Source organism: Leishmania major, chromosome 33, assembly GCF_000002725.2.
Source record: "Leishmania major strain Friedlin complete genome, chromosome 33".
NCBI lineage: Eukaryota > Euglenozoa > Kinetoplastea > Trypanosomatida > Trypanosomatidae > Leishmania > Leishmania major.
The window spans coordinates 1,123,291-1,146,314 of record NC_007285.2 but is presented as its reverse complement, the minus strand read 5'-3'; the positions used below and the strand labels follow the sequence as shown (position 1 = coordinate 1,146,314).

General features: G+C 59.7%; 6 protein-coding genes across 6 annotated transcripts; all 6 read right to left on the bottom strand.

Annotated features, from left to right (window-relative positions):
* Positions 1 to 2,899: 2,899 nt before the first annotated feature.
* On the bottom strand, positions 2,900 to 4,177 carry LMJF_33_2550 (putative isocitrate dehydrogenase; the record flags this gene model as incomplete). Its single annotated transcript, XM_001685964.1, has 1 exon — positions 2,900 to 4,177. One exon carries the CDS (start codon positions 4,175 to 4,177, stop codon positions 2,900 to 2,902), a length of 1,278 nt encoding a protein of 425 aa, XP_001686016.1.
* A 1,753-nt stretch (positions 4,178 to 5,930) lies between these two features.
* On the bottom strand, positions 5,931 to 7,430 carry LMJF_33_2540 (metallo-peptidase, Clan MA(E), Family M32; the record flags this gene model as incomplete). The annotated part of the gene is made up of 1 exon (XM_001685963.1): positions 5,931 to 7,430. One exon carries the CDS (start codon positions 7,428 to 7,430, stop codon positions 5,931 to 5,933), a length of 1,500 nt encoding a protein of 499 aa, XP_001686015.1.
* A 1,316-nt stretch (positions 7,431 to 8,746) lies between these two features.
* Positions 8,747 to 12,625, bottom strand: LMJF_33_2530 (conserved hypothetical protein; the record flags this gene model as incomplete). Its single annotated transcript, XM_001685962.1, has 1 exon — positions 8,747 to 12,625. The coding sequence occupies one exon, from the start codon at positions 12,623 to 12,625 to the stop codon at positions 8,747 to 8,749; it is 3,879 nt and encodes a 1,292-aa protein (XP_001686014.1).
* Positions 12,626 to 14,984: 2,359 nt separating this feature from the next.
* Positions 14,985 to 16,700, bottom strand: LMJF_33_2520 (putative UDP-N-acetylglucosamine pyrophosphorylase; the record flags this gene model as incomplete). Its single annotated transcript, XM_001685961.1, has 1 exon — positions 14,985 to 16,700. The coding sequence occupies one exon, from the start codon at positions 16,698 to 16,700 to the stop codon at positions 14,985 to 14,987; it is 1,716 nt and encodes a 571-aa protein (XP_001686013.1).
* Positions 16,701 to 18,319: 1,619 nt separating this feature from the next.
* Positions 18,320 to 20,353, bottom strand: LMJF_33_2510 (conserved hypothetical protein; the record flags this gene model as incomplete). Its single annotated transcript, XM_001685960.1, has 1 exon — positions 18,320 to 20,353. The coding sequence occupies one exon, from the start codon at positions 20,351 to 20,353 to the stop codon at positions 18,320 to 18,322; it is 2,034 nt and encodes a 677-aa protein (XP_001686012.1).
* Positions 20,354 to 21,638: 1,285 nt separating this feature from the next.
* Positions 21,639 to 22,598, bottom strand: LMJF_33_2500 (conserved hypothetical protein; the record flags this gene model as incomplete). Its single annotated transcript, XM_001685959.1, has 1 exon — positions 21,639 to 22,598. One exon carries the CDS (start codon positions 22,596 to 22,598, stop codon positions 21,639 to 21,641), a length of 960 nt encoding a protein of 319 aa, XP_001686011.1.
* Between the last annotated feature and the right edge of the window lie 426 nt (positions 22,599 to 23,024).

Genomic DNA, 23,024 nt, shown 5'->3' with positions numbered 1-23,024 from the left:
GCGACGGCGTACACTAACAAGCCCGAGACACCGAGAGGGCCGGGAAGATGGGAATGCACGCGCATGTGTCTATTTCTCAGGTAGGGCAAACGCGAAACCAAACAAAAAGCAGCCGTGTCGACTGGGACGACGACGACACGTGGCAGAGTGGTAGACGGCGGGGTGTCTTCCCAGAGAAGGTAGGGAGAAGCGAAGGGCGGCGGGACATGGTATCGAGCAGGCTGGCCTCGCCAAACGGGGAATGCAAAAAGCAGAGCATCACGAGGCATGCGGAAAGCGGTACGCTGCGTACGAGGTGCACCGCAGCGAAGATGCAACAGTGATGGAGAGGAAGGGTCATGGGTGTGCGGTCGTACGGGTGGCGCGTCAAAAGCATGTGTCAGTCAGAGAACAAATCATGCTGTGCTTCAGGGCGGTTCGCCCATTTATCTGCCCGCTGAAGCTGCTATAGAGAGAGAGCACGGCAACGGCGGCGGGGGTGGTGAAGACACATTTAAGCGTTGTGCTGCGTCTTGACGCATTGTACCGCAAATCCTTGATGTGTATAAACACACCCCAGATCGCACCATAAACAATTCTGTTACTCATTGGCAAGCACAAAACAGGTGCACGCTCGCTCTGCACTCCTCAACGCGCGTGTGCCGTGAAACAGGAGCCGACACTTAGATGTGCATCGCTGTTCGCTTGACGAATTACAGACCCTGTGTAGACTGCCCTTGTGAACATCGTCCTTCTCACTCTCTCCACTGGGCTTCTTTTGCGGTTCGTCGTCTTACATTACGCAGGATTACAAGTGGAGCTCGTGCATGCGAGGACTTCGACGCACACGCCGGGTCTTCGTTCCGTTTTTTCTGTCGCCCTCTCATTGTCCGCCCCCCCCCCCACTCCCTCCTCTCCTCTTTCTCCTCCCATCGACACGCGCCCTCTCCAAACATCCTTCGACAGGTCTTGCGTCAGCCATCCGCAAAGTCAGCATCGAGCTCGAACGCGTCACCGCAGCAAACAATAGGGAGCGGCGACCAAAGAAAACGGAGCAAGCGACGAGGCCGGGTCTAAGGACGTTCCCCTTGCCCAACAGATAGAGGGATACGGCTTGGGGCGGGGGCGGGGACGGGAGGAGGGGGGAGTTCAGCAACGAATAAGAGGTGAACGCTTTTCCCGTCCAAAGTACTGCACAAAGGCAGCGTAACAAAAGCAAGCAGGCAAGTAGATCGGCGCTGGCGTGTTTGGTCGTGCTAGGCTTGACAAGAGAGAACAACGGGCAGAAACACGGACAGAAAAGACATACAGCACGCCCGTCACGTAACCCGTGTGCGAGTCGGCCGATCAAGGAAAGGGACAAATGAAACCATGAGCGAAAAGCACAAAAGAGCATATAAAGGAGCCTGTAGTAGACAATTCCTCTGTCTCTGTGTGTGTGTGTGTGTGTGTGTGTGTGTCCCCCTCTCTCTCTTTCTCTCTCCCTCTCCCTCTCCCTCACGCACACACACACACACACAGAGAGAGAGAGACAGGCACGCAGACATGGTGAAGAAGGGGAAGGAACACATGAGAAGCGTCGCAAAACATAGCTTCGTTCTTAAAGTAGAAAAGTAATGAACACAAAAAAAAAACGTTTTCACTTCTTCTTTGTTCACCAACTTGTCAATTCTCTTCGACAGTGCTTGAGCTCATCCACGACTCGACACCCGGCCCCAAGCCTGTCACAGAGACACCATACGCGTGGCGCGAAACAGCCTTCGACACGCGCGCTACGGCAAATGCGCCACTTCCGTCATTCAAGCAGGAGCTTTACCTCAAACTCTGCCCACAGCCGCGAACCCCTCGCAGGTCACCCACAGTCGCTCCCATCATGACGATCACCATCCACCCCCCCCCTTGGGGAGGGGGGGGGCACGGGCGATCCGCACATCTGTAGGCCGCGTGAGGGCCGGGTGCGATGAAGTCCAGTCGCACTAACACTTTTTTCCCATACATATGTGTGGTGCAAACGTGTTCGCTGCCGCAGGTCGCTCCAACACAGTGCCATCCAGGCCCTTACCGTCGACCTATCAGTGGCAATGAATCGATGTAACTTCGCCGCATCGCAGGCACTTGACCCTATCACGGCGAGAAGTGGTTCTGGCCGTGACGGGGATGGAGGATGGAGGATGGAGGATGGAGGGCTGCTTGGCATTCTTCCTGGAATGTGGCGGGAAGTTACTAGCCACTGGATACCACGCACCGAGAGGGGTGTCACACACCATCACCACGACCACAGTCAGAGGCGCGAGTAATAGAGGTAAAATAAACACACGCACACACAAACGCCCACGAGGTAGAGGTGGAGTGCGCCAGTCACTTACTGGCACTTGAGTGTACAAACAGACACGCACACACACATGCATCTGGGATTCTCTCGTCGAGCTGTGTTTTTTCTTTCGGTTTTTTATGTTGTTTTACCCAACAAGCGAGAAAGAGAGCAGGGAGAAACTCGATGAAACAACGTCAACGATGCTAATGTGTAGTCGCCCCTTCCCACACCCTTCATCGCACGCTCGGCATCTTTCTACCTAGAGTCACAGATGAGCGTACATGCAATGGGCTTCCAACGCGCAGCTAAGCGAGGGCAGGTCGAGTGCGTACACACACACGCATATATATATATGTATCTAAAAAGGGGGCAGATAGCGGTGTGGAAAGGGGTAGACGGAGGAAGAGGTGGGTAGTGGTGGTTACTTTAAGTCCGCTCTATGAGCACAAAAAAAAAACGAGACAGGGAGGGTTAGAGAGAAAGAGGGGGGGGGACGACGCGAAGCACGATGCGGCGCAGCAGAGTCGGGAGTGCCGAATTCACATGCACCCATGTTCTCTCTTTCATTGCCACTCCACTGGTGGGTATCGAAGCGCCGCCTCTACCCTACGCCTCGTCGCCGTTGATCTTCTTGATGATCGCCTCCCCGAATTCTGCTGTCGAGAGTGCCCTGGCACCGGTCATCTGCCGCGCAAGATCGACGGTTGCCATGTTTGCCTGAAAGACCATCTCAAGCGCGTTGATGATGCGCGCCGACACCTCGGACCAGCCCATGTAGTCAAACATCATAGCCCCAGATAGGATGAGCGAGGATGGGTTCGCTTTACCTTGCCCAGCGATATCCGGCGCCGTCCCATGCGTCGCCTCGAAAATAGCGTGGCCGGTCACATAGTTGATGTTCGCGCCTGGCGCGATGCCGATGCCACCGACAAGCGCGGCCAGCTGATCAGACACGTAATCGCCGTTCAGGTTCATGGTGGCAATCACGCTATAGTCCAATGGGCGGAGAATCGTGTTTTGCAGAAAGGCGTCACAGATGCAATCCTTGATAACGACTTTGCCGCTGTCCATCGCCTCGCGCAGCGCCGTCTCAGCCGCCTCCTTGCCGCCTTTCTCCTTGATGGCGTCGTACTGCGTCATGGTGAAGGCGGCATCGGGGAACTCACGCTCGGCCAAGGCGTAGCCCCACTTCTTGAAGCAACCCTCTGTGAACTTCATGATGTTGCCTTTGTGCACCAGCGTAACAGACGGAAGATGGTGATCGATAGCGTACTGCACCGCCGCACGCACCAGCCGCTCGCTTCCCTCCAGCGAAACCGGCTTCACGCCGTACGCGCTCGTCTCAGGGAAGCGCACCGTCGTCACACCCATCTCCTTCGTCAGAAAGTCTGCAAATTTGGCAGCCTCAGGGGTGCCCTGGCCCCACTCAATGCCAGAGTATATGTCCTCCGTGTTCTCGCGAAACACAACCATGTCCACCCACTCCGGGTGTCGGATCGGCGATCCGACGCCGGTGAACCATCGTACGGGGCGCTGGCAGACGAACAAGTCCAGCCGGTGACGCAGCACCACGTTGAGCGAGCGGATCCCCTCACCAACCGGGGTTGTCAGTGGGCCCTTCATGCCAATGCGGTGCTTGTCAAATGCCTCGATGGTCTCCTCCGGCAGCCAGCTGCCCTTCTGCTCGAACGCTTTCTCCCCCGCGAGCACCTCTAGCCACGAAATCTTCCGGGTGGTGCCGTACTCCTTTGCCACCGCCGCATCAAAGACGCGGTGCGCCACCTCCGTGATCTCCTTGCCAATGCCGTCCCCCTCAATGTAGGGGATAATGGGGCAACTTGGCACCACCAGCGCCCCCTTCGCGAAAGAGATGGATTCCGCCATTCTTAGACGCCTGCCCCTTCAGATGCGACACTACCACACGTCGACGCGGCAGAGGAAAGAGAACGGCTGTGCACTCTTATAAACCGTGGCAGGAACGCGGACGATAAGCCACCAGCACCACCAACCAAACGCGAGGCACTCAAACGGGAGACGGAAGACGCGGGGGGGGGGGGACCGGGTCCGCACTAAAGAGAGGACGGAGGGGGGAGTCCGGCAAGGAGAAGAGGAGCCCACCAAAGAGAGCACGGCAAATGCGTGCAAGACAGAGAGAAAGAAGACGAGAGCGGTGCTGAGTATAAAAAAAGGAGCAAACCCTGGGTCCAAGGCCGACAGGGAACTGGGTCCTACACTGCTGCTTCTAAGTCCGCTGGCTGACATGCAGAGCCAGCAAATGTGCGGGGGCGTGCACGTGTGTATATGTATGCATGTAGGTACATGTATACACATGTATGTATATGTGTGCCAGAGAGACGTAAAGAGAGAGGAGGAAGTGTTCAGCTGGACAAGTGATGGGACGAGAATGGCATCCCTCTTTTGTGTTGCTCGACGGATCCGTTTGGCCACAGAGTGTGACGTCACCGCCACTTGACCCACCACCAACACCACCACCCGGGAACTGCCGCAGAGGCACCATTCGCGTGGTGCGAAGGATGCCGTGGGCACGCGCGCTACCGCAAATGCGCCGGCTCGGCCATCTGATTACGGCCCGTGCCACACACCCTGCGCACCCACCCGCCTCGCGGGTCGCCTCACAGTCGCGCCCACTATGCAGGCCGCCATCCGGTGCATCCCCTCGGGGTGGCACACAGGTTCCTCCACTCTGTAGGCAGTGCAAGGGGCGAGTTTGATGAAGTCGAGTTCAGGCTGACAGCTTGCCCAACGCACGGACGGCACAGGTGTGTTCGCTGCTGCAGGTCGCTCCAGCGCAACGCCAATCTTGGACCTGGCGGCCGGCACACCCGTAACGATACATCACTCTGGCCTTCCCACGTCGTCGGTACTTGACCGTGTCGTCACCGGAAGTGTGTATGCGAGTGTGGAGGGCTGTCTGCATGGCCTACGCTCATAAGAGGGTGGGAGTGCATTGGACCGTGCAGTACCGCGCACAGGAGGGGGAGGGGGGGGGTTGTCCCTCCATCCCCCTCCCCGTTGTGAGGGTTCTTGGAAAGATGGTGGCACCGACACGCCGTGCTGCCGGGAGGTTTACCGAGAAAGCAAGACCGAAAAAGAGTCCGCACTGAAAAACAAACGAAAAAACATTGTTCGACAGATGCCGTTAAAAGCGAGCAAGGTGTGTGATGTGTCTGTGCGCTCACGACCGCCTCCGACAGACCTCCTGAACGATAGACACAGTGGTGGCTGTGGACATACTGCCACGTCGGCAGCCGTCTTCGCGATGCGCGAAAGCGCACAGAATCGAGAACGGAGTGTGGCGGCGTCGCTGCCTTTCTCCGAGATCAAACGCGACGCCGCTTCGCGCGCAGTGTTGGGCAATCCCTACCCCCCCCCCGCCCCTAACCACTGTGCATCCGCCTTCGGACTTCTGTGAGCGTTATGATGGCCATATAGAAGAAAAATGATTGCTGCGCACTGCGCATCCGTCACGCTGTGCGATGCAAGGTCCATGCGCGCCACAAACAGACGGTGAAAACAACGGCGTGCGCGTTGCAAGATGGTCTCAAAACGAATGCACAACAAAGAATAATAAAGGCGCGCCATGTGCTGGCGAGCGCTTGTGTCGACCGTTCGCAACTCAGGCCTTTAGGTAGCGCGCCTCCAGGTGACGGCGCAGGTACTCGGGGTTCAGCGTCTCTCCCGTCGCACGCGTCATGAGGTCATCTGTCTCGTACAGGCATCCGTGGTCCCAGATCTTCTCCTGCTGCTTCTTCAGGAGGGGGTGGAGGTCACCGTTGCGCAGGCACTCATCCACCTTGTCGTCTCCCAGCTCCTTTCGGATGCTCGCCATGATCTGCGCCGCATACATGGCACCGAGCGAGTACGTCGGGAAGTAGCCGAGCGCACCCATGGACCAATGCACGTCCTGCAGGCACCCAATGTCGTCACCGCCCTCCGTTGAGAGACCCAAGTACTCCTGCATCTTTGCGTTCCACGCGCGCGGCACGTCTTCCACCTCCATCTTGCCCTCCATTAAGTCGCGCTCGATCTCATAGCGCAGGATCACGTGTAGCGGGTAGCACACCTCGTCGGCATCGACGCGGATGTAGCCAGGCTTCACCTGCTGCAGCAACTTGCGCATGTTGTCCTGCGAGAACGCTGGCTGCGCCTCGAAGAACTCAGGAAGGCGAGTTGTGAGGTAGTCGATGAAGGGCGTCGCGTGGCCGATCTGAAACTCTGCAAAGAGGCTCTGGCTCTCATGCAGGCCAAGAGAGCGGGCGTTGCACACCGGCTGCGTGATGTGCTCGCGCGGGCCACAGTTCTGCTCATACTTGCCATGTCCGCTCTCGTGGATGACGCCGTACAAGCTCTGCACAAACGTGTCTTCGATGTAGTTTGTTGTGAGTCGGCAGTCCTCCTTCGTCATTCCCGTAAAAGGGTGGGGGCTGACGTCGAGGCGACCGGCATCGGTGTCGAAGTGCCAGATCTTCATGAACTCCTTGCACAGTGCTTCCTGCTTGTCCTGCGGGAACTTCTGCGAGAACGCTATCACCGCGTCGCCGGACTGCTTTTGCACAATGTCCTTTAGCAGCTGCGGCAGCCACGACTTCACATTTGCGTACACCTCATCCAGCTTCTGTGTCGTGATGCCTGGCTCGTACTCGTTCATGAGCGCCTCATACGGGGAGAGGGAGGTGCCGGCGGCAAGGTAGGTGCCCTCCTCACGGGCGAGCGCCACCAGGTCCCTAAGCACCGGTAGGAACTTGGCAAAGTCATTTGCTTTGCGGCTGTCGCGCCACACGCTGTGCGCGTGTGTGGTGAGGCGCATCTTGCGGCCCACAAACTCTGCCGGCAAGGCGGTGGCGCTCTTCCACGCACGCCTCATTTCCCGTAAGTTTGCGCGCTGCACCGCATTCAGCTCGTCGCTGCCCTTGGTGGCGCTCTCAATAAGGCTCTTCACCTCCGGTGCCGTGATGAAGCCAAAGCGGAGCTCCGAGAGCATCGCCATCGCCTCACCGCGTGACTCCTCGCCCTTGGGGGGCATGTTTGTGTTCATGTCCCAGTTGCCGAGACCAAGGAAGTGGTCGAGGCGGTAGACCTTTGTAAAGATCGTTTCCAGCTTCTTGTACGGCTCCATGTTTGCAAGGCACGGGTTGAACGTGCTCAGAAGCAAACGCGGTGCACGAAGGCGAGACGTCGTCTTGAGCGTTTCGGGTTGTTCGTTTATGAGGATGGAGGAGGAGGAGGTATGTATTCCGTGAATTCGGGAACGGCGCTGACATGCTGAAAAGAATGCAGCTCAAAGGTCGGGTAAACGAGCAAAGCCAAGTAAGTGATGGAGGAGAGAACGCACCAGGTGCAGGGAAATCGCACGTGAGCACGAAAAAAAAAAACAACAGAGGGCGTCCGCCGCGCCGTTGGTTTTATGTGTGCACGTGTCAGTGGTGGTGGTGCGATATAGTATCGCAAGTTTAGTTCAAGTTGGTGTGCAGAGGGGATTATGATATAATGGAAGATGTTTGTATAGGAAAGGGGGGAGGGGGCAGCAGAGCGCAAGAGAATAGAAGAAAGAGCAAGGGTGGCGAGACGGCAAGGCACGTCCACAATCCGTCTCGAGGATGACGTCACGAAACCCTAACAGTATTACGCTCTCCCACTGCCAAAACCGCGTAGGGCGCTCCCCAATGATGTCCGTGTGCGGAACTCGTGAAGGTCGTTCAGAGAATAACGACACACACAAGCGCGCACGCCAAGGAAAGATGAGCAGAGCGCCCCTTTCTTCTTGTGGCGGCGCTGCTTTGGCGGCTTTCGTAGGACCCGTACCACACGTCTCTCCCCCCCCGCGATAAACTCGCTCCCTTTCCTGTTCCCTGAAATCGAGAGGCCTCAGTGCACGGCTGTGGCACGTGGAGGAGTGCGAGTAGGCGGATACGGAAAGGCTCTTGCCATCAAGCGCGTGGCACCTCATCACTAACCCCCCCCGACCACCACCAACACCAACGACTGCGCACACCATGAGAAAGCACGGTGGGAGAAGAGCAGAGACAGGCGGCTCTCTGGCACTCTCCACGCTTCCCAGCGCTGCTTCTTTCTTCTTGGGTTATCACTACTCCACTCCACACAGGTGGATCCTTTACGAGACGGAAGTCAGAGACCAAAACACACACACACACACACGGGCACGGGCATTCAAAGACAATCATACTTAAGTCCGTTCGTTCTTAGACACGCATCGAGACACAGCGGAACACACATGATGGCGTGCGCACCCTCGCCAAGGTCGCACTACACAAGCCGGTCGTCACGGAGAAGCGCGTCCAAGGCGGGAAAAGGGGGGGGGAAGAGACCCACGGAAGGGGAGGGGGGGGGGGCAGAAGCGCGAGAGCAACTCAAAGAGACTGCGGCGCCGGCACAACGTGCACAAGGTCATTACAACCGAGGCAGACCACGACCTCACTTGTTTCTCGCCCCCTTCGCGGCCTTTGCCTTGTTGCCCTTCAGGTGCTTGCTGGTCACGGCTTCGAAGCGGTGGACGGCGTCGCGGGCGTTTCGGCGGTTCATGTAACGACGGTTCAGCGGTACGTACGCGAACGGGTCAAGGTTACCGCGCTTCACATCACCGTCGCCTGCTCCGCGGAACTCGTCACCCTTTCGAATGTCCTCCTCCACACGCTGGCGTTTCATCTCGCGCTTCACCGCCTTCTGGTCACGCAGGCGGGACACCTGCAGCGCACTCGGGCCGACAGAACCACGACCTCCTTTGTACACTTCGGTGGCCTTCTGGGCCGCCTCCTCTGTGACACGGCTGCCATAGCGAAGCGTGAGCTCCTCATTCTCAAAGTCCTCATCCTCTACACGCGAGCGCTTACCTGGACGCCCGCTCGATTCTTCGTTCAAGGCAGAGGCCACCACCAGTCCGCTCCTGCGCCGCAGCAGCCGCTCCGCCATCGCCTGGCGGGCCTTGTGCGCCTCCTCCGCTTGCTTCTCCTCCTTGCTGATGATGCGCAATTTTCCGTCGCTCTGGAAGTCAAGCACCATGTTGTCGTACTCGTCGTCCTCGACGTCTATGTCACGACCGGCAGCAATGGTGGCACCGCCGAAGCCCTGAAAAACGGGAGCGGCATGCTTGGCAACAAAGCTGCTCAGGGCACCGGCCTCGAGCAAGTCCTCCTCGACTGCCTCCTCCCGGCCGGCGTTCATGGCAGCACCGAGGAACAGCTTGTCAAATTCGTTCTGCTGCTTCTCTCTGCGCCTCTTTAGCTCCTTCTCGGACTTTCGCTCCTCGCGCTTCATCATCTTCTGCGTGTAGCGAAGGAAGTTCTTGCTGCCAAGCGGAAAGATAGGGTCGATCTGCTCAATGGGGAAGCGCTTCAAGCACTTCTCCAGCAGTACGCGGAGCTGCATGCGCGTGTTGCTCGACACACTTGGCTGCGACGTCACAAGGGCGATGGCGTAGAGCAGCTTCGGCAGCGCTTTGGAGACAGCCGCCTTCACGGCGGGGCTTCGCTTTGCCAGCTTCAGCGCCATGCGGGCGAAAATGGCTGCCGCCGTGCGCACTTCCACATCTTTCGATTCCATGAGTCGGAACCCAATCGCCATGGCGGCCTGCAGGTCCGACTCTGGCAACTCATTATGCGTTAGGTACACTATCTTCGCCATGCACACCACTGCGCTTGACACCATCATCGTGGTCTTGCCCGAGAGCCCGGCTATTACCATCAGCAGCAGCGCGTTCACCGGGGCCCCGGCGGCGGTCATGTAGCGCTGCATCTTATCCAGCACATCCATCGTCATTGCCCGCGTCTCGCTCGAGCGCTCACGCGAAAAAAGGACAACCTCGCCAACGAGGGAGCGGATGGTGGGCAGCAGCTCGGCAGGGCAGTACATCTTGCAGGCGTCGAGGGCCCACGAAAGGCAGCGAATGCGCATCTTCAGACCAGAGACGGTGACGTGCTGGCGACTGACGGAGAGCAGCCCGAGGACGCGCTGCAGCACTGGAAAGATGTCCTTGATGCGGTGTTCAAACATGGCGTAGAGGAGCTTGTACGCCTTCTTCTGCAAAAGCCGTGATTCCGGTGCGGGGTCCATCAGGACCGGCTCGATAATGTCCTGGAAGAGGGTCATGACGTTCTCCGGCGACAGCTGCGGCACCACGGCGCACGCGATATCCAGAATAACACGGCGCTTGGAGGTGAGCGGGGCGTTGCCGGCCTTGCTGCCGCTGGCGTTTCGCGCTGTTTGCGCCGCGATGTTCGAGCTGACGTGGAGAATGCCCTCCAGAATGGTTGTCATGACGCACGTGTTGCACACTGTCGAGAAGCTCTGGATCGCCAGCAGGACAGCCGTGGAATCGTGTGCTTCGAAGGTGTTGCACAGCTTGGGCATAATGTTCGCGCTGAACTTGGCAAAAATCGTGTCGCACACAAGCTCGGCGTACGCCTGGGTGATGTTGTGGTACCGGTGCGGGTTCCACCCTGGGTCAGTGACGGAGAGCACGTAGAGGTCCTCGTCGAGCGCGTCTTTGCGAAGGCGGCGCTGCTGGCGCTGCGCCGCGGTGCTCGTAGGGACTTCGCCACGCAGGTCGTCAGGCACGACTTCCGCGCCGTCGAGGTCATCGTCGTCATCCTGCTCGGCGCGCCTCAGAGCGGAGTAGCCACTGCAGAGCACATGAATCGCAGACGCGCTCGTGTTCACAAAGACCGGACTCGACAGGAGGCCGACAAGCTGCTTGGCCAGGTCGCGAAACGACTCAAGGGTGACCTCCACCGGGTAGTGACAGAAGCCGGCGGCGACGCGCCAGTATTGCACCTGCAGAGCCGACCACCGCGTGAACTCCTCGACGCGCTGCTCCTTCTCGGAGTCCACGGCCATCCTGCTGCAAAACTGAATCAACGGGAAGAAGTGCTGAATGAGAAACGGCAGCGAGTCATGTGCGGAGGTGCGGCGCCACACGTTCAGCAAGTAGCTTGTCGACCAGAGGGTCGACGCCTGCTCGGCTGCATCCTCATCCAACACCGTCTCCGCCTTGTATGCGGCGCGGGGGTCAAAATCGAGCAGCTCGGTGAACTCGCGCATGTACATGCAGCACCCCACCCCCACGAGCGCGCGCTCCACCTTGGCATTCAGGGAGGAGTCGTCCATGACGCGAAGCTTATTCAGCACCTGAACAAGGAACGGCACAGACGGAAATCGATCTGTGAAGGCAATGTACGTCTGCGTGCGATCGAGGCCGTGCTGTGTTGCGCGGGTGGTCTTACCGACGCTCGCCGCGTACTCGGCCTGCGCCTTTGCGACCTCCTGTGGTGGCGGCTGCACGCGCTTCAAGTAGCTCATCCGGTTAAAGACAATCGCCAGTAGCTCCATCGACATTCCCCAGCACTGCTGATGCAGCGGCTTCAGCAACGACAGCAGTTCCTCCGACAAGAGCCCGTCGAGGCACCGCTGACCCTCCTGCGACTCGATAATGTACGGCGAAAGCGCATGGTCAAAGAGCAGCGTCAGCTCAGCCATCACAGCAGCCACGACGGCAGCGGGGGTCTCGGAGAGGTTGCGCAGGCACACGCGCACAAAAACAGGGAGACCAGCGCAGAAGAAGCGCTGTCGAGTGTTGAGGCTGTAGAGGGCCGATGCCGGATCCTTGCGTGGGGCGGGGCTTCCGGCATCGCGCGTGCAGAGGGCGTTCGTCTCGAGCACCTTGCGGAAGCTGGACAGGTACAGTTTCATGGCCGCCGTCTGCAGCTTGCTCGGCTCCAGCTTCTCCAGAAGCTGCAACTGCTCCACCGTGGGCGATTCAATGGAGAGGAGCATGGTGACAGCGAGCTTCAACGCCTTGGCGACAACGAGGGTGTTGTTTGTGCCGTACTCAGCCATCAGCTGGTCGCACAGGCCAAAGCACGCCTGCAACTGATGCAGCAAGACACCTTGCGTCAGCTGCGGGACGCAGGCGGCCATGATCGACAGCATGTACGGCACGTGGCGCTGGTCTGGCGCCTTGGACAAGGCCGTGAAGGCGCTGATGAACAGCGCAAGCGGACTGACCTTCTGCCCGAGCATCTCGATGGCGCTCGTGAGGCCATCTTGAACGGCGTGCAGGGTAGTTTTGTCAAAGACGTGGTGGATCTTCTTGTTCGTGGCCTTCTGGATTTGCGCCCTCCGCTCCCGCTTGGCGGCCTTCGCCTCCTCCTCCGCGGTGCGCTGCTTCTGTTTCCATATCTTCTGCTGCGCCTCGAATACCTGCTTGCGACTGAGGTTGGCCCCCTTCTTTGTGCGGCGGAGACCACCGCTGACCCGACCAGACAAGGCCCCTGTCGAAAGCTTCAGTCGCTCCACCATTCTCAGCACAGCGGTGCCTGGGGGTTGGGGGAGGGAAGAAGCGGCTGCGCACAAACAGCAGGAAAAAGGTAGGAGCAATAACGGCAGGAAGATGCGCGATGCGTGTCAGCGGGGCCCGATGAACCCTCGACCGGAGGGGAGGAGGGGAAGGCACACCAACACCGCGAAAAAAAAAGATTACACGTACACGCGAGCCGTGCGCTCTTCCGGTACAATGGGGATTACGGGCGACGGAGTCACTGACCAGCAGCCACATGATGATGCGATGATGGGACGTTGTAGAAACAAACGACAAAGAGACGATGTACGTGGGCGGTGGGAGAGGGAGGGAGTCAGAGAATAACGGAAGGCAGCGAGGAAGTAGGCAAGTGTCCAGCTGGAGGAACGGAAGAAGGGCACACGCCTCGGCACCTGTCGTACCAACTGCACCAACAAAAACCAAAGGCAAGCCGCGAGCTTTATGTGCACGGTCCGTCCTTCATGAGCAGCGCTGTCTGTCCACCACGACGCGGATCGCCATTTTTTTGTTGTTGCTGAGGGCCGGAGCGACTCCAGCTTCAACCATACGCCCACACGTCACTTTTTTTTCGTCTCGTCAAAGTGTCCACGTTCGCCGACACAAAAGTCCAAAAGTATACACATATACCACAGCCACAGCGCACCTGCGCCTGCTGCCCTGCGGGCTGCATCCCTCGTTGTCTGGGACGAGCCGTCCGCCGTCGAATCGAAGCCGTACGCCTAGCGGGGCCTCCCTCTCCTTCCTCGTCCCCTCCCTGCATACGTGCGGCGCGATCAGCACCACACGGAAACTCGTGTGGGCTGCATGCTCCGATCCAAAGCGAGCGACGTCCAGGGTCTTCATCTAGAGCCGAGGCGGTGGCGTCTGCCGTGCGGGCAACGGGGGGTGGCCCAGGTGCATGCCGGATGAGCGCAGAGACCAAGTCCACCAGCCTCAGGGTCAGGGCTCCCGCCCCCCCCCACGAGGCCCTGCGCCCCCCTGCCTGTGTGCCATGCTTCGCCCTCTCAGTCGCTTCAAGCGGCGGTATCCCATAATATGGTGTGGAGGCTCTGCACGTGGGAGTCGGGAGGACCCGGTGGTGGAACTCGAGGGTGCTTTCGCCATGCCTCGGCCATCTACGCCCCATCAGCCCGCACCGGCCAGATGCAGGAGATGCTGCATGCTTCGCGCGCATGCACTATGGAGCTGACTCGTGTGCATCGACACACGCCTTGTCCGTGGAGCAATCCTGCTCTGCGCCCCTCTTGATGTCTTGGCCGGATGCGATGCACCATGCCAGCTCTGCCTGACAGCGCGTGCGCACAGTGCTCGCATTTTTGCATGACGGGATCTGCTTGAGCACGGTGTCGCTGTCGGGGAGTCTTGCCCGCACGTGCAGCGACAGGTGGAGCGATGCCACGAGTCTGTGGCGGCAGGGGCACTCCGCCCTCTCCTCAGCCCGCACGCCCCTGGGCAGGAGTGGGTGTGTCAAGCGGAAGGGGCCGCGCGGAGAAGCATGTGCCGGCGCACAAAGAGCCCACAGCTTGTCCTCGTGAGGCGGCACGAGGGGCAGGGATGAGCAGCCGACGGGGAAAGGCCATGTCGCGCAAGGGAGACGTGTGTAATCAGGTAGCTGCGTGCTCAATCACAGAGGTAGACGGGATGTAATGCGAGTATCGAGCGATCCGCACATCGCGCGTAGCATACCACGCATAACGCCGGGTCGGACACCCTTACAGCACAAGCAGGCGCGGGCAGGGGTGTCGAGTACCATATTGACATCGTGAAATGCAGCAGACAGCACCTGTACCCAGGTACATCGTCATACAGCCTCTCCCACCTCTGTAGGGCCCGTACTGAGGGGCATGCGGAGGGGAGAGAGGCCGGCACACAAAGGTGGAAGCCGCAGTCCCCCCCCCCTCCTCCCAAAGCACAAGAAAGAAGGCAGAGACGCGACACGCACGCGCACAGGGGAGAGAACAGCAAAAACAGGGCTTCAGAGAGACGACCAAACACACGCACGCACGCCTTTGTCGCCGTGACGAGAAAGCGCAGCAGTCACAATATAAATCACTGACGGACGTGCACGTCTGTGTGCGTGGGCGGGTGTGTGTGTGGGGGTGGGGGTGGGTGGGTGTGGGTGGGTGGGTGTGGGTGGGTGTGCGTTCATCAGCGGTGGGAGCGGCTGCCTGGAGGAGAAAGGTGGGGACAACGATCGGGAAGCCTGTATGCGAAAGAGGGCCGAAGATGGGCTCAGAGGATCCACCGAGAGGCAACAAGCGGTGGTCCTGTGGTGCATCTGTAGTCGTCTTCAACGGAAACCAGTAAGTCTCATCGGCCCCTTTCGCTTCGGCTTTGCTGTCACATGTTCGCCGTGCCCGCCGTTGCCTCCTCCAGGCCCAAGACGCCGCTGCCAGTGGCAGATCGGTGAATCAACTGCCCTACGTATGCCGCGAGCCCCTCGCCCTCATACGAAACGAGGGGAGAGATTTCCCAGCAACACTGCCCGTCACGCAGTCGCTGGAGCGCTGTCGCGCGCTCCAGTGCCGTGTACATCGCGGACGTGCTGGTTGAAGCCACTGCATAAGTCCCCGGAGCCGCTTCGATAGCCTCGGTCACCCATCGGGTGTGCAGGTCCAAGAGCAGCTGAGCGGCGGTCGTTGGCGTATCCGCGGCAGCGCCATCAGCGTTCTTAATCGGCGCAAACTCCATGCTGCGGTCCACCTGCAGAATCTGCAACGCGTCCGGCAGCGGTGCCTTCTTGGCTCGCTCCGCCCGACTCGGCACGTCCTTCGCGTAGCGGAAGACGTCAAAGATAAACGCCTCAAGCTTGATCGCAGGTGCTGGACCGTTAATGGTCGGAATCGTCTTGCGGGCTGCGTGGTAAAAGGTGCTCGTCTCCATGTACGTGGCAGCAAGCGCCAGGAAATCAAGGGAGCAGCAGTGGGAAGCGATGCTGCCGCAGTTGAAAGCAAGCTCGCCCGTCGCTGGATCCGTTTCGGCGGAACGCCTATCCCCAATCTCCGTGTACTCGACGACGGCCCATTCACCGTCCACCTGCGCTACGACGCCGACCTTCTCGGCCGCTGACACCTTTGGTACCGTCTTGAGGACCACCTCAGCCTGGTATGATGCGGCCACACCGAAGAAGTACGGATCACCCACCCTGGCGAGGATGTTGTCCACACTCACGATTTGAACATAGCGCACGCCCCGTGCTTCGATTTGCGCCAGCACGCTCTGGCTGCCAGAAGTCGTGGCGGACGCCTTGGCCAAACTCTCATAGACACCGGCGTTGCCGCCCGGTGCGAGGCAAATGCTGCCTCTCGCCTGCATCAGCACTCGCCCTGTCGCCTCGTCGTAGCACGGGAGTGAGCTTTGACGAGAGAAGAACACCTGATTGGGCAGCAGCCCAAAGAAGTCGTGGTCGTGAAAAAACTGCCGCGTCGCGGTGTCATTCTGGTCTGACGTCGTGACCAGCAGCGGCATGGTCCCACGGCCGGCGCCTGGTGGCACGGGCGCTGCACCTGCTGCAGCTACAGCAGACGGCTGCGACAGCGATGCCGCAGCGGCAGCGGCCATCCTCTCCATCTTGCGGATGCGCTGGCAGTGGTACGCGAAGAGCGAACGTCCGCTGACGAGCTTGTCGCACTCGACCATGCCTTTGGGGATGGTCATGCCCAGACGGGTGCCACTTCCGCCCGCCATCAGCAGCACCGCCCCCTCGCCGCTCGCGACCACGCGCATGCCGGCGGCTCGGATAGCTGCCAGCTCGCTGGGCCTCTTGGCGAGGAGAGCAGGAACATTGATGATCGTGTCCGCCGGAGGAGGCGTAATGTTCGGGGCAGCCGTCGCAGCGTCGCCCCCTCCTGTACCTGCAGCGGCGTTGCTCAAATTCAGGAGGCGCAGGCTGTCTCGCAGAATCACGTTCATGTGCTTCCACTGCGCGTTCGTGTACGACAGAATCTGAGTCGCCAGCGTCGTCTGCTCCGATGGCGAAAGCGCGTCGTAGTCGTCGACGAGATGCTCCTGGCCACTCCCCGCCAAGACAGCCAGCAGTGCGGCCTTCGAGGACATACCCCAGCTTCTCCGTCGGAGCTGCACGTCGAACTGTGGGACGCAGACACAGACGCACGGGCAGCGTAGTCAGCGAGCAGTTGCGCAGCTGTTTACCGATGTGACCATTTCGTTTTTTTTTTCGTTGCGACACTGTGGGAGCTCCAGCGGCGATAGTGCGGTCAACTAAAAGACCGTGAGAACAACAGCAAAAAGAAAGCGAGCCCCTCCCCTTAGCTCGAAGAGCAGCAGAGAGGTGGAGGGGTCCAGAAGGGTTGACGACTGTATGCGAGCTGCGGCAGCTGGCGGCCGTCGCCTGAGGGAGCGATGCGACGACACGAAAGCGTGAGAGCGAGAGAGACAGAGGAAGACAATGAGCGCTTGGCCTTCGGAAAATTCTATATACAAGCGACCGAGTGTGCAGAGACCGCAGACGGCCAAAAAGAAAAATGAAAACGTACTGTCGGTATCCGTGTACGTCGTGTCCGAGTGTGGGGACAGCGTGGCTAAGTTTGCCAGGGGTGAATGAGCCTGCGTGGTGCAGTGGTCGGGTACGCGAGTTTAGCACCGTGTGCCGCGCAAAAACAGCGTCACGGGAAACGGCACAGTACACACAAAAAACTCGCAAGAGGGCGTGGATGAAGAAAGGCTGAAGCACCGAGAAGCGGGAGAGAGTGAGAGGCGGGGGGGGGGGGGGGGGGGGGGCTAAGTAAAACATGTAGGAGTACCACATCGGTTGCATCAAGAGCGTGTGGGGCTGTTGGTGTCAGCGCAGAAGCTCTCCGATGCCCATATCCTCAGTTGTTTCACTCATTCAATAGACGTGGTCACCAGGCAGCGATCGGCGCAGGTTTGCAAATCGGGGTCTCCAGGTTCAGTGAGTCTACGCTGGGCACCCAGGGCCACGAATTTGTCTGAGAGGATGCATGAGGCAATCTTTGTGCCATCGCATACATCACATCTTTTTTTTTTTTTTGGGGGGGGGGGTCATTACGAGATGGGGTGACGAAGAGGACAAGACATGAAGCGAATGAAGGCAGGAAGAGCGGGAACAGAAGACGATGGCGAGAGTAAGGGGAGGGGGTTCAACGAGGAGACACAGTCGCACCTCATCCACCTCGGGTGCCTCCTCTGCAGGCCCCTCCCTCTCTCCTCCAAACTCTCCCTTACATCCCCAAACTCGCGCACCTCAGCGAAGGTCTCCGCGCACATGTGCGTGTGCGACCCTTTTCTCACCCTTCACCGGCATATCACGTCATGAAGAGCACATAAGGCAGAGTACAGAACACAACGCACGGTGGCTACGGCGGCATCAACTCTGTAGCAACAACGGCAATGTCCTAAAACGAAAATGAGCGCAGGCTGACCGCTGCCGATCACACAGCTGCACTCAGACACGCGTGCGTACACGCGCCGGCATGCAGCCCTCCCTCTGAGCCAAGCATCCTCAGCAGCAGCAGCCTGCACGCTTATCCAAAACGGAGATAGCATCGAATGCATTCAGTGGAACAGAGACGGCAGATGCGGCCGTCGTACGACTCGCTGTGCCCTTTCCTCCACCCCCTTCGGTCCTCAGAGGTAAGGCATACGGCATAGCACGGAGCAAATCTCGCCCCGGAGAGAAGATGGAAGTGGGTGGGCTACACTGACGGCGCCGCCATCCACCGCTCGTAGTCCTCCACACGCGCGTCCGTTGGGAACCCGCTCTCGTCAAGAATGCGACCCTCGAAAGGGACGTAGGCCCTGAAACGCCGTGCCATGTCGCGTACACCCTCTGACGACGGGTGCGCCACGCAGTGTACCCGCCAGCGCTCCGTCACGAAGCGGTCCAGCAGCGACGCGGCCACTTGCACCTTCTGCCGGTTCACGCGACGCAATTGCTCCTTGTGAAACTCAAGCGCCGTCCGATACAGCGCGCGAGCGAGTTGCACAACAAGCTTCTCCAGCTGGTGCTTCGCCGAGACTCCCGCGGCGGCATGGGAGGCGGTGTTATACACCTCTGGCAGCGCCACGTGACTCAGAAAAGACACGTGGGGGTCCTTCTTTACGAGCGCCACGAAGTGCGGCAGTGTGGGCACGTACGATGGCGCGTTGTTCACCCCCTCCACGGGACGCACGGCGCTCCTCGCCTCCGCCTCCTCGAATCCGACGCGATAGATGTCCCTGGAGGCTTCGTCATAAGTCTTGAGCGCCGCAACGGTCTGCCGCGACAGCGCATCGCGCTCCTCAGCGCGCACGGCGCGTGGGTTGAAGTAGCTCCAGTCCGAGTAGGCTGAGTAGAGACCGGGGTTCTCCTCTACTTGTGCGCTGCCGCGGAGCATCTTCTGGAACGACGCAGTGTCCTCGCGTTCGTAGCGCTGCTGGAGACGGCGAACATCGTTGGCGCGGCTGTCGATCATCATTGCCACGTTACGAGACAGCGGCGCAAGAAGATGGCCGCGCTTCTCCGCAATCACGCTCGACAGGGAGATGCCACCGTCACTGCCGATGCCACGGTGGCCGCCTCCGCGACGCTGCTGCTGCGGCCCGCCATAGCCGTCCGCCCCTTCCACGGAGCCTCCCGCGGCGCCAGGCACGGGAGTGCTCGCTGACGGTCGCGTCAGATACGCCTGCGCTTTGGGAAAGCGGACAAAGGGGTTTTCCGACACGAGCAGGTTCAGCTCGCCGAAGACCAGCACGCGTAACAGCGCTTCGTTTTCCTCGCAGCGCCACAGCGCCTCGATGGGCGGGTAGGAGGACGGAGGCCGTGGGCGGGCGATGGTGGCAGCTCCTGAGGGTCTTTGCTGCGGCGCCGTGGCTGCCCCATCTTGGGCCTTGGCAGACGCGTCCTTTCCCTGTGTAGCTGTTGCGGTGCCGGGGCGGTAGAGGCTCCGCAACACCTCGTGCTCATCCTTCGGCGGCGGGTGGGAGAAGAGCAGCTCTGACGCGTTCGGCTGGCGGTGGCAGCGCAGCACAACGTGCCCTTCTACCGCGTTATCGATGTAGTACCGCCGGACCAGGTACACAAAGTACATGTAGTTATCTTCTCTCGGAATGACCAAGGTCGACTCGCTCACAATGCCGCCAGCAGATTCGTTGGAGGAGCGTGCATCGGCGCTGCTGCTGCTGCTACCCGTATCGCTGCTGCCGCTCTCGCGTGGTGCTAGATTCACCCTCTGCGCCGTGTCCAGGATGTACCGGTACGAGGCGGGATATGACGCCTGCCGCTCCGTCAGAATCGCGCGGTACAGGAGTGCCTTGTCCCACACCTCCTCCGGCTTCCAGGCGCGGTCCAGCACCATCTCCTTGAACAGTTCCACCACATGAAAGCGGGCCGCCTTGTCAATGTGAATTGCAGGAAACTGCGGCTGCCGCTCAAAGAGGTCCAACATGCCTTGCTGCTTCGCGAGAGTGTCCAGCTTCGCCTGGGCAGCTGCTCGCCGCGCCTCGCCTGCCTGCCGCCGCACAGAATGGCGCGGACGCAGCGTCTGCCCCGGCGGTGGGGCACCAGGCAGCGCAGCGCCAGCGGCGGGCCCCTGCTCATCGGTCTGGTTCGTCAGCAGAAGGCCATTGAACACCTCCTCCGCCTTCTTGCGCTCGTCGGTGTACTTGAGCTTCGACCGGTACGCGCGGTACAGCCAGTCGAGGTAGTCCGGCGAGTAGGCGACGCGCAGTGGACCTGGGTTGGTGATCATCAGCTCGAACTCCTTTTCGTTTGTGGCTCGCTTTGCCGGAGATATGCTATGCTCCGTGAAGGCGTGAATAGGGTTGAACTGACCGCGAGACGTCACCGTGCGTGAAGCGCCGGCTAGCGCGTAAGCAATAACAGCCGCACCACCACCCAGCACGCCATCAGCAGCGGCAGCGCGTACGCAGCGTCGTCGCAGCATCGCAGCTTCAGCCTGGCGATGTGCCCGATCTGTTCTTGATTACCTCCTCCTTTTTTATGCTTCACTCCACAGCGCCCATCAAACACCACGCTGGAGGTGGCACAGGTCTGTGTGTTTTGCGTGCTGAGATGAGTTTGGCGTAGGTGTGTAGGGATGTAGGTGTGTGTGTGTGTGTGTGTGTGTGTGTGTTAGGGGGTGTACGGATGAGACACCACCACAGCGCAGAACATGACGAAAACGAAACGAAAGCAGAAAAATACGGGGAAGGATGGGGAGAGAAGCCCTCAAAAAGGCGATGGACGAGAAGTGCCGCGTCCAGCGCCGCAAACATATGCCTCGCGATGGCTTAAGGTAACGGAAGTGGGAGAGCAACAGCGTCATTCCTGCACACGCCATCGTCGCAAGTGCCCCTTTGGGCGCAGAAACGCCTATGTAGGAATTCATGCGCCCACACTGTCGCCATATGCAGCGGGAGTGGCAGGCTATCGTGACGGTGGTGCTTGTCCATCTTTCGTGGCCACCATCGAGAGACAAGATGGATGAAGCGAGAGCGGGGAGAAGCACGCCTACGCATATCGCTGCTCTTCTTCCTTGGTGTTATTTCGAAGCCCGCGGTGCACCGAGACAGAACATCTACGCTTACTGAACGAAGAACAGCCAAGGCAGGAAAAAACCGGAGGCCGGAGGAGAAGCTGTGCATCGACTCAGAGGCACAAAGGCGCGTGGTGACACGCGCAGCCGCCGAAAACGCACGCCCACACTGCGCTCACTGATACTCCGCTCTTCGCAGCCTCGCCTCGCCTCAGAAGAGACGAACGGCAAAGAAAAAGACAAGAAGAACAGAGAGATGGTCCTATGCGCGGGCTTTGCGCGGTCACCTATGTGCATCACCACCTCACTACTAGTACATCCGTGTTTGCGTGGCTGTGAGAGAAAGAGGACGGACCATCTCAGGGCCACCCAGCCCAGAAGCCTGTGCGCACACCCTTCGAGGCACACGTAACACGTGAAAACGAAAAAACATGATCGGAAAAAGAAAAAAAACGGCCGCGCCCTACGGCTGCCAACACCACCCTTGTGCGTCTCGGCTCTACATCTCGAAGGCGGCGTTGATGTTCATGTTGCCGTCACCCATGTAGACAGTGCCGTAGATACACGTTTCCGGCACGTGGTAGAAGAGGGAGCCGCTGAAGCGGATGTTGCGACCCATCACGACATTGTGAAACGCGTCGTAGCGCAGGTGCCACGTCCCCGACGGCACGTCCTCCGCCAAGGACTCGAAGGCGGCATCTAGGAGGGGGTGCTCACTGAGCTGCTCCAGCACAGACTTGGTGAAGAGGGAGTTCTGCTTGTGCGCTAGCAGGCGGCGGTACGGGTTCACGGCACGCAGGTGGTAGTAGTTCCGCAGCGACAGCGCTCCCTCCGCCGTTCGCGGAAGTCCGCCAAACGCGGTGTTGCGGCGAACCTCAGCCCGCTCACCCGCGTCAACCTCAGCTCCGGTAGTGGACGCGATCGTCGCCGTCGCCTGACGCTCTGCCTTCATGTACGCCCCACGTGGCACAACCCGGCACTCGTGGTCAAACTCCTCGACGAAGAGGGCCAGGCGCACCGACTCTTTCACGCTTTGAATCTCCGGTGCACTATCACTGCTGCTGTGGTTGCTCACGCGGTATTCGTACGCAGGGTCCCCGAAGAAGGGGCCACGCATACCGAGTAGCATGAACTGCTTCCACTCCGCTTGTTGCAGGCCGCTGCAGCTGCTGTAGCCTGGGCACGTGGAGAAGACAGAGGAGAAGGTGCCGAGCAGGCTGAAGGTGCGGCCCTCGTCGAGAGTGTGGTACAGTTCCGGCTCCACCACCGCATCATCATCAAAGGCTTCCACGATAATGTAGTCTGCCTTGCATCCAAAGATCTTGCCCCAGAGAACCAGGTTCTTGCGCTTCGTTTGCACGCTAAGAAGAGGGAGGGAGCTGGTCAGCTGGACGCGCTCCTCGGGCGAAAAAGACGCGCCCGCCATGAAGGCGTACTCGAAGGGGTGAAGAGATGTCATGAAAGCGGGGAGAAAGAGAGAGACGGGTGTGGGGATGCACTCCTTTCGTGGGTCCTTCAGCACGTGTATGTGAACGTAACTACACGTCCGTGTGTGTGTGTGTGTGTGTGGGGATGCTTTGGGTGTGGCGGAAGAGAGTGCCTGCACAGCCTTCTCTGCAAAAGAGTATAACCAACGCGCAGGAGGGTCAGCTGCGCCACGACGACGCACAGGCCACGAGGGTAAGCGAACGCAAAAAAGACGGACGAAAGTGGGGAGGGGAAGGGAGGGGGGGGGCTTCCTTTATTGAGGCCTTGAAGGGAAAACGCTGAGCAGGAGAGGCGCGCCTGTGAAAGCGAGACGCACACGCCCGCGCATGCTCGAAGAGAGCGCTGGGACCCCACGGAATCCCTCGAGGAAGATGTCCCACCGCACGGAGTGCAAATC